The sequence below is a fragment of the Pseudophryne corroboree genome, chromosome 7 (genome assembly GCF_028390025.1).
Source record: "Pseudophryne corroboree isolate aPseCor3 chromosome 7, aPseCor3.hap2, whole genome shotgun sequence".
In the NCBI taxonomy this organism is placed as follows: Eukaryota; Metazoa; Chordata; class Amphibia; order Anura; family Myobatrachidae; genus Pseudophryne; species Pseudophryne corroboree.
Genome location: NC_086450.1, coordinates 67,522,714 through 67,539,102, shown reverse-complemented (window position 1 = coordinate 67,539,102; position 16,389 = coordinate 67,522,714). Strand labels below are relative to the sequence as shown.

At 48.3% G+C, this 16,389-nt stretch overlaps 1 protein-coding gene across 2 annotated transcripts in view; it reads left to right on the top strand.

The window, feature by feature from the left end:
• Positions 1 to 8,364, top strand: part of ASB1 (ankyrin repeat and SOCS box containing 1) — a 62,233-nt gene extending 53,869 nt beyond the window's left edge. For both annotated transcript variants that reach the window (XM_063933270.1, XM_063933269.1), the window contains 2 exons: positions 893 to 1,133; positions 7,954 to 8,364. In XM_063933270.1, coding sequence (XP_063789340.1) covers positions 893 to 1,023 — 131 coding nt within the window. In that variant the 3' untranslated portion in view covers positions 1,024 to 1,133; positions 7,954 to 8,364. The remainder of the gene's footprint in view (positions 1 to 892; positions 1,134 to 7,953) is intronic.
• The last annotated feature ends 8,025 nt before the right edge of the window (positions 8,365 to 16,389 follow it).

The following is a 16,389-nucleotide window of genomic DNA, read 5'->3' as shown; positions in this document are numbered from 1 at the left end:
CCCTCCAGGGGGGTTGTGGACCCCCACGAGGGAGAATAACTGTCGGTATGCCGGCTGTCAGGATCCCGCCGCCGGTATACTGTGCGCCGGGATCCCGTCAGTCGGCATACTGAAGACCACCCTTAGAGAGCATTGCTTTAGAATTTTATTGTGTTTTATTGAGCTGCAATTGAGTATTAATCCTCTCTGGATAGGGGGGCTTATTAATATTCTGATATTAGGGCAACTGTAAACCGTACACACAAATGTAATCTTAGCCCACGTTAGACATAGATAGAAAAGTAGAGCTTTGTATTTGGCAAAGACATGGAGAGAAGGACGGGGCAGAGAAAAAGCAACCAATGAGGAGAGGGAATTATGCTTTGTACATCTACCAGATACAACTGATGACAGCAGATCATCTGTAAGCGGTTGTTGTGTAGATGGGGTAAAGATGGAATTACAGTTCAATAAATAAATCCCAGAGGAAAAAAGATAATCCTTTATTAATACACTGTCCCAAAGATAAACTTAGATGCAGGAGTATTATTTATTCTCAGACTTCCTTCATCGTGCATGTGTTTATTACTGAGAAGAATTCTTAAGATTTTCATAAAAGTGAACAAAACTGCAGCGAATTAGTGGATTGAGGATGAAGGGGCTGGTTCAGCGTGGCAGTCAGGTCTGCTGTACCGGCGGATATTCACACTCGCGTGCGCTGTAGACCAGCATATGTGGGGAGAGTGGTAAGTATCTCCATTCAGAGGCATCTCTTGTATATTGTGATGATAGTGGAGAAATAGGGGCAGCGTGGCAGACTGTGAATACAGGTGGGGATCTCCATTTATTTTGGAGCTCGCAATGCAGACGGCTAAAATCTATCAGTCTAAGTTTGTGTCCTCTCCACTTACAGGCTGTCCCCGGATCCTGTCCAGCCTGTGCCGTATTGCTGTGAGGAGGGTGGTTGGAAAACACAGACTGTTATCGATTGGAAGCCTCCCCGTCCCTCAGCGTGTCATACGCTTTCTGCTCTATGAGGAGTAATGGGCTCCACCACACAGGACCTGCTGCTCTAAAGCTACCCGACATGGAAATCTCTTGCTGGCAAGCCACAGGAATTGCACGAGGCCTTTGCTGCAGGTTGTTGTCCTAGTGTAAGTGCCTTACTGCAAAAGTCAAGTAGAATGACTACTATACATCACATGGTCCTGTGAGTCAGTGTGCTAACTGAAAGCGCAGCTGGCAATATACATTTACATTGAGGCCAACTGACACTTTACATGATATTTGGGTTTATGTATTAAGCATTGGAGAAAGATAAAATGGACAGAGATAAAGTACCAGCCAATCAGCTCCTAACTGCCCTGTCACAGACTGTGTTTGAAAAATGGCAGTCAGGAGCTGGTTAGCTGGTACATTGGCCCTCATTCCGAGTTGATCGTGCGCTAGCTACTTTTTGCAGCCGTGCAAACATATAGTCGCCGCCCACGGGGGAGTGTATTTTCGTTTTGCAAGTGTGCGATCGCATGTGCAGCCGAGCGGGACGAAAACGTTTTTTGCAGTTTCTGAGTAGGTCTGAACTTACTCAGCCCTTGCGATCACTTCAGCCTGTCCGGTCCCGGAACGGACGTCAGAAACCCGCCCTGCAAACGCCTGGACACGCCTGCGTTTTCCCTACCACTCCCTGAAAACGGTCAGTTGACACCCATAAACGCCCTCTTCCTGTCAATCTCCTTGCGAACGGCTGTGCGAATGGAATCGTCGCTAGAAGCATTGCACAACCTGATCGCTGCGCTGCGAAAATCTTCAGCGTGCGATCAACTCAGAATGAGGACCATTATCTCCGTCCACTTTCTTTCTCTCCACGGCTTAGTACACAGGGGGTCATTCCGAGTTGATCGCTCGCTAGCAGTTTTTAGCAGCCGTGCAAACGCTATGCCGCCACCCTCTGGGAGTGTATTTTAGCTTAGCAGAAGTGCGAACGAAAGGATCGCACAGCGGCTACAAAAAAAAATTGTGCAGTTTCAGAGTAGCTCCAGACCTACTCAGCGCTTGCAATCACTTCAGACTGTTCAGTTCCGGATTTGACGTCACAAACACGCCCTGCGTTCTCCCAGCCACGCCTGCGTTTTTCCGGACACTCCCTGAAAACGGTCAGTTGACACCCAGAAACGCCCACTTCCTGTCAATCACTCTGCGGCGAACATTCATTGCGAATGAAAATCCTCGCTAGATCTTGTGTACAACTACATCAGCTGTTGTGAAAGTACGTCGCACGTGCGCATTGCGCCGCATACGGATGCGCAGAAGTGCCGCTTTTTCACTTTTTTATTTAGCGATCAACCGGAATGACCCCCATAGGGCCTAATTCAGAGTTGATCGCAGCAGCAAATTTGTTAGCTGTTGGGCAAAACCATGTGCACTGCAGGTGTGGCAGATATAACATGTGCAGAGAGAGTTAGATTTGGGTGGGTTATATTGTTTCTGTGCAGGGTAAATACTGGCTGCTTTATTTTACACTGCAATTTAGATTTCAGTTTGAACACACCCCACCCAAATCTAAATCTCTCTGCACATGTTTTCTTATATGTCCTAGAGGATGCTGGGGACAACATTAAGACTATGGGGTATAGACGGGATCCGCAGGAGACATGGGCACTCTAAAGACTTTTCATTGGGTGTGAACTGGCTCCTCCCTCTATGCCCCTCCTCCAGACCTCAGTTTTAGAAATGTGCCCAGGTCAACTGGATGCACTCTGAGGAGCTCTACTGAGTTTCTCTGAAAAGACTTATGTTAGGTTTTTTATTTTCAGGGAGATCTGCTGGCATCAGACTCCCTGCTTCGTGGGACTGAGGGGGCAGAAGTAGGAACCAACTTCCTAAAGAGTTTCATGGCTCTGCTTCTGGCTGACAGGACACCATTAGCTCCTGAAGGGAACTGAACGCTAGCCGTGCCTAGTTACTTACTCCCACAGCACGCCGTCACCCCCCTCACAGAGCCAGAAGTCAGAAGACATAGAAGACAGATCTTCAATCAAGAAAGTGAAGACATGTTAGGGACACAGAGATGTAATATGACACCAAGAGCCTGACTGGGTGAAAGGTTACATGTTGGCCTGAATCTCATACAGAAAATGAAAATAATCTGTTGAAGATGTGATTTTTAATAGTTCTGCCTTTCATCCACAGGGACCTTTCTGGGTCACATACAAATTTGCACAAGTAGTACAAACGGATACCGACACGGACTCTGATTTGTGTGTCGACACTAGTGATTCCAGGGGAATAGGTCCTAAGTTAGCAAAAAGCATTCAAAACATGTTTTAGCTATAAAGGAGGTGTTAGAAGGTACGAAGCCCCTTCTTTAACAACAAGGAGAGGGTTTACTTTAGTAAAAAAGTAATGTAATTTTCCCTCCACCTCAGGTCTGATTTAACCTGAAAAGAAATTTCAGATTCTCAAAAGGAATTCAGGCAGCTTACCTTTTTCCAAAAAAGGTGGTAGTCACCCCGCATTTTAGACAGGGCCCTGTCATAAAAGAGAAAAGGTGTTTCTCCCTGCGCCTGGAATGGCTTCACTTAAGGAGCCGACAGACCGCAAGTGAGTGAGGTGATTTATTGATGTGGTCAATGGGACACTACTCAGGCCTACCATTGTCTGTGAGTGGGTGAGTAGTGCTATTGAAAAGTGGTCAGAAAACTTGTCATTAGACATTGACACAATAGATGGAGACGAGATACTCCTAAAATTAGGTCATATCAAAGACGCTGCTGCGTACGTACTAGAATCCATGAAATATACTGGTTTCTTGGGATCAAGAACCGCTACCATGGCAGTATCGGCTCGGAGGGCGTTGTGGATTCGCCAGTGGAATGCTGATGTAGATTCCAAAATAAATTATGGAGGCTCTACCGTATAAAGGTGAGGCCTTGTTTGGGGATGGGCTGGATGTGTTAGTCCCGGCGGCTACCGCTGGTAAGTCGACATTCTTGCCTTATTCTCCTACACCAGCGAAAAAGACACATCACTCTCGCATACAGTCCTTTCGACTTTTTTTTTGCAGGAAGGGGAAAAAGAATTAAATCTGCAGCGTTTTCCGGATCGCAGGAGCAGAAGTTCACCCCTGCTTCTGCCAAATCTGCAGCATAACGCTGGGGCTCCCTTGCGGGAGTCCGCTCGGGTGGGAGCACGTTTGAAATTTTTCAGCCAAATCTGGATTCAATCTGGCCTGGACCAATGGGTCTTACAAATAGTGTCCCATGGGCACAAACTAGAGTTTCAAGACGAGCCCCATGCCGATTTTTCAAATCGACCTTGCCAGCTTCTCTTCCAGGAAGAGAGGCAGTAACAACGGTAATTCAAAAATTGTCAGGATCAGGTCATTGTCCTGGTACCCTTGGCACAGTAAGGAGAAGGTTTTTTTATTCAAGCCTCTTCGTAGTTCCGAAGCCAGACAGCTCGGTCAGACCGATTTTAAACCTGAAAATCTGAATCTCTACCTGAAAAGGTTCAAGTTCAAGATGGAATCCCTGAGGGTAGTGATTTCCAGTCTGGAAGACTCTCCACGACACCGAGGGTATTCACCAAGGTGATGGCGGAGATGATGGTTCTCCTTCATTAAAAAGGAGTCAATATAAATTCCTTATCTGGACGATCTCCTGATAAAAGCGAGATCCAGGGAACAGTTGGTGCAGAACATCGCACTACCCCTGTCAATACTCCCAACAACACGGTTGGATCATGAATTTTCCAAAGTCGCAGTTGGAACCGACGACAAGATTGTCCTTTTTAGGGATGATTCTGGACACAGAAGTACGGAGAGTATTTCTTCCAGTGGAAAAGGCTCTGGAAATCCAGAAAATGGTCAAACAAATATTGAAACCAACAAGCGTGTTGATCTATCAATGCATTCGGTTGTTGGGGAAAATGGTAGCGGCCTACGAGGCCATACAGTTTGGCCGATTTCATGCCAGAGTATTCCAGTGGGACCTGTTGGACAAGTGGTCTGGATGCCTCCTACACATACACCGGAAAATAATCCTGTCCCCCAAAGCCAGGATTTCGCTCCTGTGGTGGCTGCACGGTTCTCACCTACTAGAGCGACGCAGGTTTGGGATTCACGATTGGGTCCTAATAACCACGGATGCAAGTCTCCGAGGCTGGAGAGCTGTCACACAGGGGGAAAGCTTCCAAGGAAAATGATCAAGTCAGGAAGCCTGCCTTCACATAAACGTTCTGGAATTGAGAGCCATTTACAACGGCCTTCTACAAGCGGTACATCTTCTTCAAGATCCCGTGCAGATCCAGTCGGACAATGTAACAGCAGTCGCGTACATAAACAGGCAAGGCGGAACGAAAAGCAGAGCGGTAATGGCAGAGGTGACAAGGATTCTCCTCTGGGCAGAAAGACATGTTAGAGCTCTGTCAGCAATTTTCATTCCAGGAGTGGACAACTGGGAAGAAGACTTCCTCAGCAGACACGATCTCCATCCAGGAGAGTGGGGCCTCCACCAAGAAGTCTTCGCAGAGGTGATGAGTCTTTGGGGAGTTCCTCAAGTAGACATGATGGCATCTCGTCTAAACAAGAAGCTTCAGAGATATTGTTCCAGGTCGAGAGACCCTCAAGCAATGGCAGTGGATACACTGGTGACCCAGTGGGTGTTTCGGTCGGTATATGTTTTCCCTCCACTTCCACTGATTCCAAAAGTTCTCAAAATAATAATAAGAACAAGAGTTTAAGCAATCTTCATTGCCCCAGACTGGCCAAGGAGGGCTTGGTATCCAGATCTTCAGGAGTTGCTCATAGAAGATCCTTGGCCTCTTCCTCCTCGAGAGGACCTACTACAGCAGGGGCTGTGTGTATATCAAGACTTACCGCTGCTACGTTTGACGGCATGGCTGTTGAGCGTCGGATCCTAGCCCGAAAGGGTATTCCCAAGGAAGTCATCCCCACTCTTATTCAGGCCAGGAAAGGAGTAAAGTCTAAACATTACCACCGTGTTTGGAGAAAATATGTGTCTTGGTGTGAATCCAAGAAGGCTCCTACGGAAGAGTTTGAGTTGGGATGTTTTCTCCATTTTCTGCAGGCTGGTGTGGATGCGGGCCTTAGATTGGGGTCAGTCAAGGTCCAGATATCGGCCTTATAAGTTTTCTTTCAAAAACAATTGGCAACCTTTCCAGAAGTTCAGGCGTTCGTGAAAGGGGTTCTGCACATCCAGCCTCCATTTGTACCTCCAGTGGCACCATGGGACCTTAATGTGGTGTTGCAGTTCCTTCAATCGGGTTGGTTTGAGCCTCTACAAGAAATAGAGTTGAAGTTTCTCACTTGGAAAGTGGTGATGCTTTTGCCGTTGGCATCCGCAAAGCGGGTGTCTGAATTGGGGGCCTTGTCCCACAAGAGCCCTTACCTGATCTTCCATGAAGATAGGGCAGAGTTGAGAACTCATCAACATTTTCTTCCAAAGGTGGTTTCCTCTTTCCACATAAACCAACCTATTGTGGTGCCAGTTGCTACTGACACGTTCGCTGAGTCAAAGTCTCTAGATGTGGTTAGAGCTTTGAAGATTTATGTCGCTAGAACAGCTCGAATACGGAAAACAGAGGTTTTGTTTGTCCTGTATGCTCCCTACAAGATTGGGTGTCCTGCTTCCAAGCAGACTATTGCGCGCTGGATCAGAGGTACGATTCAGCAAGCTCATTCTACGGCTGGATTGCCGTTACCGATGTCGGTGAGGGCCCATTCTACTAGGAAGGTGGGCTTCTCCTGGGTGGCTGCCCGGGGGGTCTCGGCATTACAACTTTGCCGAGCAGCTACTTGGTCAGGGTCAAACACATTTGCAAAATTCTACAAGTTTGACACCTTGGCCAATGACGACCTAAAGTTTGGTCAATCGGTGCTGCAGGGTCATCCGCACTCTCCCGCCCGTACTGGAGCTTTGGTATAGACCCCATGGTCTTGATGTCGTCCCAGCATCCTCTAGGACGTATGAGAAAATAGGATTTTGATAACCTACCGGTAAATCCTTTTCTCCTAGTCCGTAGAGGATGCTGGGCGCCCGTCCCAGTGCGTACTTTACCTGCAGTTTAATTATTACAGTTACACAAGTTGTGTTATCTTGGTTTCAGCATGTTGCTGCAATTAGTTCATGCCTGTTGGCGTGTGTTATGTTGAATGCCATGTGTGCGGCATGGTTGAGGGTGTGAGATGGTAGATATCTCACCACTAGTTAAGTAATTCCTTTCCTCGAAATGTCAGTCTCCCTGGGCACAGTTCCTACAACTGAGGTCTGGAGGAGGGGCATAGAGGGAGGAGCCAGTTCACACCCAATGAAAAGTCTTTAGAGTGCCCATGTCTCCTGCGGATCCCGTCTATACCCCATGGTCTTGATGTCATCCCCAGCATCCTCTACGGACTAGGAGAAAAGGATTTACCGGTAGGTTATCAAAATCCTATTATATCTGCCCCCCCTGCAGTGCACATGGTTTTGCCCAACTGCTAACAAATTTGCTGCTGCGATCAACTCTGAATTAGGCCCAATGTGCACTGCTGGGGGTGCAGATATAACATGTGCAGAGAGAGTTAGATGTGGGCGTGGTGTGTTCAAACTGAAATCTAAATTGCAGTGTAAAAATAAAGCAGACAGTATTTACCCTGCACAGAAACAAAATAACCCACCCAAATCTAACTCTCTCTGCAAATGTTATATCTGCCACACCTGCAGTGCACATGGTTTTGCCCAACTGCTAACAAATTTGCTGCTGTGATCAACTCTGGTTTATCCCCATAGACCCCATCATCTTCCATATCATCCAACTGCCAACACTTGCCCAACTATACCATATCATACCAGACCTCTCTTCTGGTATACCAGAGTCTTAATGTTTGATTACGTTACTGTAACTATTCTATTAGCTTCTGCCGCTCTGGCCATTCTCCTCTGACCTTTCTCATTAACTAGACATTTTTACCCACAGAACTGCCACTCACTGAAAGTTATTTTGTGTTCCATTCTCTGGACTGTTGTGTGTGAATATCCCTGGAGATCATCAAACCATCCCTTTGGCGCCAACAACCATTACACGGTCAAATTCCCATAGATCAGATTTCTTCTCCAATCAGGTGTTTGGTCTGAACAACAACTGAACCGCTTGAACATGTCTGCATGCTTAGCTGCATCAAGTTGCTGCCACATGATTGGCTTATTAGATATTTGCATTTACAAGCAGATCCATCTGATAAAGTGGCCATTTAGGGTATAATTCTACATATAACTTGTATTTTGTGTAGAACTACACAAAGCAAGATCGTGGTTATGTATTTGTTTTAATAATTTATAAATTACTGTTTTTTTTCAGCTTCTTCACAATTAAAACTTTATATATGTAGACTCTTCTGTTTTGTTGTTACTTTTTTTGGCAAGGGTTTGGTACATGAAAACTACCTTGCTGTATATTAACATTCCCCTTCAATTATGTATTGTGCTCTTTCAGTGGTGGTATAACAGTGAAGAGGTGAGGAGTGCAGAGTGATATGCACAGTTAAGTGGACCACCACCCGAATGGGAATACCAGGCTTCTGACCGCTGTGATCCGAACAGCCGGTAAATTAACCACATCCTGTTTGAGGGTCTGCCATGTTTACCCCCTACCCCCACTTTGCCATAGCTTACTTGTATAATAGCAGCAGCTGGAGGAGGGGATGTTCCTGGTATCATAACCATAGCTAGCTGGCTGTGAACAGGGCATGGTGGTGATGCCATCACAACGCTAGGCATTGCCACATTAAGGGGCATGGAGAAAAATGAGTTCCAACAAACGCAACATTATATACAGCCGACATCCCATGTTTCTGATATTGGTGGTCATTCCGAGTTGATCGCTCGCTGCCGATTTTCGCAGTGCAGCGATCAACTGAAAAAACGGCAAAAATGTGCATGGTACGCAGCGCGCATGCGCTAAGTACTTTCACACAAAACTTTGTAGATTTACACAAGCTCGAGCGACGTTTTTTCATCGCTGGAGTGATCGTAGTGTGATTGACAGGAAGTGTGTGTTTCTGGGCGGAAACTGGCCGTTTTCAGTGAGTGTGCAAAAAAACGCAGACGTGCCAGGTAAAAGCGCAGGAGTGGCTGGAGAAATGGATGGCCGAACGCAGGGCGTGTTTGTGACGTCAAACCAGGAACTAAACGGACTGAGATGATCGCAATCTAGGAGTAGGTCTGGAGCTACTTAGAAACTGCAGGGAATTATTTAGTAGCAGTTCTGCTAAGCGAAGATACACTCCCAGAGGGTGGCGGCCTAGTGTTTGCAATGCTGCTAAAAGCAGCTACCGAGCGAACAACTCGGAATGAGGGCCATTAGCTCCAGTGTACTGTGAAACACACACAGCACAAGCATGGATGGCTAGCAGAGGTTTGTGGTGACTCCTGGCCGGAAAGATTGGCTCATAAGACGGACATGAAAGGTGAGGGACATCGGTGTTGGTGCAATGGGGGAGGCTGGTCCCTCCCAAACAATTCAGAGGGTCAACCAGTTGCTTTGATCCGGAGCGGCAGATTCCATCAGTCAATCACAGTTTTGTGGGTCACACAACGCCCCTAATTCCCTGCTTCGTGAACATTTAAACAAAACATCCTTCTATACATGATTTGAGTGATTATGGGTGGTTAGTGTGGCATGTGTTGTATTATTTGCACACATGTAGCGTGGTCAGCGTGGCATTTGTTGTATTTGCACACATGTAGGGTTGTCAGAGTGGCATGTGATATATTTGAACACAAGTAGGGTGGTCAGTGTGGCATGTGTTGTATTTGAACACAAGTAGGGTGGTCAGTGTGGCATGTGTTGTAGTTGCACACAAGTAGGGTGGTCAGTGTGGCATGTGTTGTAGTTGCACACAAGTAGGGTGGTCAGTGTGGCATGTGTTGTAGTTGCACACAAGTAGGGTGGTTAGTGTGGCACGTGTTGTGGTATTTGCACACATGAAGGGTGGTCAGTGGCATGTGTTGTATTTGCACACATGCAAGGCGGTCCGTGTGGCGTGTGTTGTATTATTTGTAAATATGTAGGGATCGATCAGAGTGGCATGTGTTTTGGGGAGGCAATCATGAGAACGCTTGTCAGGATCCCAGCACTCACAATGCCGACGCTGGAATCCCGACAGGCGGTGAAATGCCGCCGGAATACCTGCGCCACAGGCTTATCTCCCTCTGTGGGTGTCCACGGCGGGTGTCCCATAGTAAAAGAATATAACCTGTGGCGAGTGCAGTGAGCTACCAAGCATGCAGTGTGTCAAGCCTGCATGGGGCTCTCTGGCACTTGCACCGCTGCTGGCCAGAATCCCGCTGTCTGGATCATGACAGCCGGGATCCATGCCGCCAGTAAAACATATGTATTTCGTGTTGTGTTACTTGCACACATGTAGGGTGGTCATAGTTGCACGTGTTGTGGTATTTGCAAACATATAGGGCGGTTAGCGACGTTAGCGTGGCATGTGAAGGCAAGGCAGATAGGGTGGGCTGAGTGGCATGTGGAGGTGGGTGTGGTAGTCTGACTGACTGGCATGTGAACAAGGTACATATGTTACTTTTTGATTCTTAATTTCAGTGCCATCTGTGCGGAGTTTGTATTTACTCTTTGTGTTTACATGGGTTCCTTTGGGTTCTCTGGTTTCCTCATACAGTCTGGAAGTATAATGATAGGTTAAATGTCTTCCAACACTATTTGCCCTAGCATGTGCTTGTGTAAGTGCAATATAAAACTAATCAAAATAATGAATAATCCCTGCATGAATTAATTGTCCAGCAAACAATGTATGTTTTCTCCCATTTTAGTGTACCCTCCTATGTTGGCCACGCCCTTACGGCGGTGAAGGGGCGCCATAGCATGTGCTAGCTACAAAAGTTTGGATGACCCCTGTCTATCGGTTATATGACACACATAATAAGCCAAGTAATGCATGTGATTTATTCGTGGCAAAGTGGTTGGTATTCTGGTCTTGAGCACTGGGGCCTTACATTTGGGTCATATAAGAAGTTTGGAAAAGGAAGGTGCAATTAGGACCTTACAAGAGGTCTACACTACAGTAAAGGCCCATGTAGACGGGAGAGATGTGTGTTGAGTGAACCGCCCAGCACACATCTCTCCCGCCGCTCAGCACAGCGCGATGTGTGCTGAGTGATGCGGGGGGAGGACGGGGGGGGCGCTCATTTCACCCAGCGGGTGAAATGAGCGACATGCTAGATTGGCCTGCATGCAGGCCAATCTAGCACCGGCGATAGCGATGTGCGGGGCCGCGCATCGCTACCGCTGAGGGGGGTACACATGAGTAGTCTGTGCTTAAAATCTAAGCAATCTAGTCAAGATTGCTTAGATTTTAAGCATGGATCTCTCCGTGAGTACCCCCCTTAAGTGTTGGTGTTTAGTATATGTAGATAAATGAATTCTTCTTCCACCGATGTTTCATTGCCCATATAAATCTAGACTAATACTGCAGCTCTCATTTTTGACACTTACAGATTTGCATTTACAAATTAGGGAGAAACAGCAGTTCCCAAATTAATATAAACCAGGGATGGGGAACCTTCGGCCCTCCAGCTGTTGCTGAACTACACATACCAGCATGCCCTGCAACAGTTTTGCAATTTGGTCATGCTAAAACTGTTGCAGGGCATGCTGGGATGTGTAATTCAACAACAGCTGGAGGACCAAAGGTTCCCCATCCCGGATATAAACTAGTGAAAGAGAATGATGTCCTGGTGCAGACTGCTATAAAATACCAGAATAGATAATCCACATCCCAACATTGTACGGTACTGTATATTCTCTTCCCTGGTGAGCCTACAGCTTCTGTGTCCATTCATGCTGGCACAATGCCCTAGGAATGGTGACGTGAGCTCAGTGTGACACAAGGCTGTAGCTGACAGCCGCCCCTGCTGTTGGCATTTAGTCAGCTGCTCCTGACATCAGTCTCTTATCCAAATGTAGTCTTACATACATTCACCAATAGAGGGACAGTATTGTTAGAAAATACAAGAAGATTCAATACTTAAAGATATTGTGGGAGACGTATAAAACCTTTGAGAGAGATAAAGTGGAGAAGTTCCCATGGCAACCACCCAGCTTCTAGCTATCATTTATCTAGCAGAGTATAAAATAACAGAAGCTTATTGGTTGCTATGAGCAACTTCACTTTCCCTCTAAGGTTTGCTACACTTCCCCTATTGTGTAAATACTAAATACTTACATATGGAACAGTTCCTATACCTTGTCAGAAAATGACATATTTAACATTGTATTTATCCTGGCGCCGGCACTGTGATGCCGAAATGATCGCCGCAACCAGTTTGGCTTCCAACCTTCCTGCCACCACATAAAGGCAATGGCCAGTGGAAGTCTTATGGTTTCTAAGTTGAAATCCCAGGAGCTGGAATGGATATCCCGGCGCACAGGATCCCGATGGTCAGAATGCAGACAGCGGCATCCCAAGGATCAAAATGTCGATGGCTTTTGGAAAGTATTTTAACCCTAATCATAACCATAACTCACCCCTACTGCAGGCCACAGGCCCCAATACAACATTTATCACAAAAAAACAATTTGCATAGGCTGAGATTTTTCCCCCAGATTTAAAGATTTCCCAATCCGCACCCATACATGACAGAAGGTGTAGTATGGTATGCCGGCGGCCGGGCTCCCGGCGATCAGCATACCGGCGCCGGGAGCCCGACCACCGGCATACCGACAGTGTGGCGAGCGCAAAGAAGCCCCTTGCGGGCTCGCCACGCTGTGGGCACGGTGGCGCGCGCTATTTATTCTCCCTCCAGGGGGGTCGTGGACCCACACGAGGGAGAATAGCTGTCGGTATACTGTGCGCCGGGATCCCGACATTCGGCATACCGAAGACCACCCATGACAGATTGTTCGGTGATTTGCAGATCATTTTCAGCAAATACAGATCTGCCAATCTTGAAAGGCTCATCAGTTTACCATGCACTAGCAATCTACAGCTCCATTCGATCGGTGAAGTCCAGCATGTTGGACAACCTGATTTACCAATCCCAATCACTTTTCGGTTGGAATTTGCAAACTCTGAAACCCCATACATTGCAGATTTATTTACACAATCATCTGCACTTCCCTATAGTAGTTGCAGGGAGTGCAGCAGCTACCAGGCCTGGAGCTGAGAGGCACTTCCTTACAGTAGTAGCAGGGAGTGCAGCAGCTAGCAAGCCCGCAGCTAGGGGACACTTCTTTACAGTAGTAGCAGGGAGTGCAGCAGCTTGCAGGGCTGGAGTTAGGGGACACTTCCTTACAGTAGTAGTAGGGAGTGCAGCAGCTAGCAGGCCCGCAGCTAGGGGACACTTCCTTACAGTAGTAGCAGGGAGTGCAGCAGCTTGCAGGGCTGGAGTTAGGGGATACTTCCTTACAGTAGTAGTAGGGAGTGCAGCAGCTAGCAGGCCCGCAGCTAGGGGACACTTCCTTACAGTAGTAGCAGGGAGTGCAGCAGCTTGCAGGGCTGGAGTTAGGGGACACTTCCTTACAGTAGTAGTAGGGAGTGCAGCAGCTAGCAGGCCCGCAGCTAGGGGACACTTCCTTACAGTAGTAGAAGGGAGTGCATCAGCTTGCAGGGCTGGAGTTAGGGGACACTTCCTTACAGTAGTAGTAGGGAGTGCAGCAGCTAGCAGGCCCGCAGCTAGGGGACACTTCCTTACAGTAGTAGCAGGGAGTGCAGCAGCTTGCAGGGCTGGAGTTAGGGGACACTTCCTTACAGTAGTAGTAGGGAGTGCAGCAGCTAGCAGGCCCGCAGCTAGGGGACACTTCCTTACAGTAGTAGCAGGGAGTGCAGCAGCTTGCAGGGCTGGAGTTAGGGGACACTTCCTTACAGTAGTAGTAGGGAGTGCAGCAGCTAGCAGGCCCGCAGCTAGGGGACACTTCCTTACAGTAGTAGAAGGGAGTGCATCAGCTTGCAGGGCTGGAGTTAGGGGACACTTCCTTACAGTAGTAGTAGGGAGTGCAGCAGCTAGCAGGGCTGGAGTTAGGGGACACTTCCTTACAGTAGTAGCAGGGAGTGCAGCAGCTAGCAGGCCCGCAGCTAGGGGATACTTCCTTACAGTAGTAGTAGGGAGTGCAGCAGCTAGCAGGCCCACAGCTAGGGGACACTTCCTTACAGTAGTAGCAGGGAGTGCAGCAGCTAGCAGGGCTGGAGTTAGGGGACACTTCCTTACAGTAGTAGCAGGGAGTGCAGCAGCTGGCAGGCCCGCTGCTAGGGGATTCTTCCTTACAGTAGTAGTAGGGAGTGCAGCAGCTAGCAGGGCTGGAGTTAGGGGACACTTCCTTACAGTAGTAGTAGGGAGTGCAGCAGCTAGCAGGCCCGCAGCTAGGGGACACTTCCTTACAGTAGTAACAGGGAGTGCAGCAGCTGCCAGGCCCACAGCTAGGGGACACTTCCTTACAGTAGTAACAGGGAGTGCAGCAGCTAGCAGGGCTGGAGTTAGGGGACACTTCCTTACAGAAGTAGCAGGGAGTGCAGCAGCTGCCAGGCCCACAGCTAGGGGACACTTCCTTACAGTAGTAGCAGGGAGTGCAGCAGCTAGCTGGGCTGGAGTTAAGGGACACTTCCTTACAGTAATAACAGGGAGTGCAGCAGCTAGTAGGGCTGAAGTTAGGGGACACTTCCTTACAGTAGTAGCAGGGAGTGCAGCAGCTGCCAGGCCCACAGCTAGGGGACACTTCCTTACAGTAGTAGCAGGGAGTGCAGCAGCTAGCTGGGCTGGAGTTAGGGGACACTTCCTTACAGTAGTAGCAGGGAGTGCAGCAGCTAGCTGGGCTGGAGTTAGGGGACACTTCCTTACAGTAGTAGTAGGGAGTGCAGCAGCTAGCAGGGCTGGAGTTAGGGGACACTTCCTTACAGTAGTAGCAGGGAGTGCAGCAGCTGCCAGGCCCACAGCTAGGGGACACTTCCTTACAGTAGTAGCAGGGAGTGCAGCAGCTAGCTGGGCTGGAGTTAGGGGACACTTCCTTACAGTAGTAGTAGGGAGTGCAGCAGCTAGCAGGGCTGGATTTAGGGGACACTTCCTTACAGTAGTAGCAGGGAGTGCAGCAGCTAGCAGGGCTGGAGTTAGGGGACACTTCCTTACAGTAGTAGCAGGGAATGCAACAGCTAGCAGGCCTGCATACCAAAGCCCTATGTGTGGGTCATGTGTTGGGTGTCCTACAAAATGCGTGGAATACACAAATGTCTATAAGTTGTGTCACTGAGTTGTACCAACCCTGCCTTCTAGTTTCCCACCCATTTCTTTATTTTAATTTTAAAAGAATCTGAATCCTCTTCAGTTTTGCTATTGCCCAGCGTACTTTACAAAAACAAACTCTCCTGTCTAAATTGAAAAGCAAATATTCCCTACTCCTACTTAAAACATTGTTGACCATCCCGCTTCTTCAAACATTGCATTTTCTTGGCATGCATGATAATACACTCCACTGGATTCAATCCAACTTGGCTGACCACTCATTTAGGGGTTATTACTATTATAATGGACAATCACTCCCACTGTTTCTCTTACGTCCTAGAGGATACTGGGGTCCACATTAGTACCATGGGGTATAGACCGGTCCACTAGGAGCCATGGGCACTTTAAGAGTTTACTAGTGTGCACTGACTCCTCCCTCTATGCCCCTCCTACCAGACTCAGTTTAGAAAATGTGCCCGGAGGAGCCGGTCACGCTTAGGGAAGCTCCTGAAGAGGTTTCTGCATTTATTTTCTGTTTGTTATTTTCAGGCAGGTGTGATTGGCACCAGACTGCCTGCTTCGTGGGACTTAGGGGGGAGAAAGGCCCAACCTCCTAAAGAGTTAATGGTCCTGTTTCTCCGCTGACAGGACACTGAGCTCCTGAGGGTGTCAATCGCATGCCCCACCACGGTGAGCGTACCCTCCCGCAGCACGCCGCCACCCCTAACAGAACCAGAAGATAGAGTGGAGTGTACAGTGCCGGCATCCCGGTTATCGGGTCACCGGCGGGAATGGTGGCACAAGGGTAGGAGCGCAGCTCTGAGTGCAGGCTGCGCTCCAGGGGGCTCAGGAGGACATACAGTGTAGTGTGTCCCGCTGTGAGGGGCGCGCTGAGCCACCACTGATTACCCACACTGGCTAACATACCTAACAAGGGTTTTAACCCTCAGTTAGACATAAAAAATTACCTCAGGCCAGTATAAAAAGCGGGAAGCCGAGCGCCATTAAGGGGGCGGGGCTTCACTGAGCGGATCCAGCAGCTCACCAGCACCATTTTCCCTCTGCAGCTTACACTGACAGGAATCACAGGGAAGCGCAGCTCCTCCACAACGACTCCACGTCTCCTCAGCGGTACCAGGGGGTCTTAGAAGGGGTGGCCCTATTAAGGAACTTAGTGTGG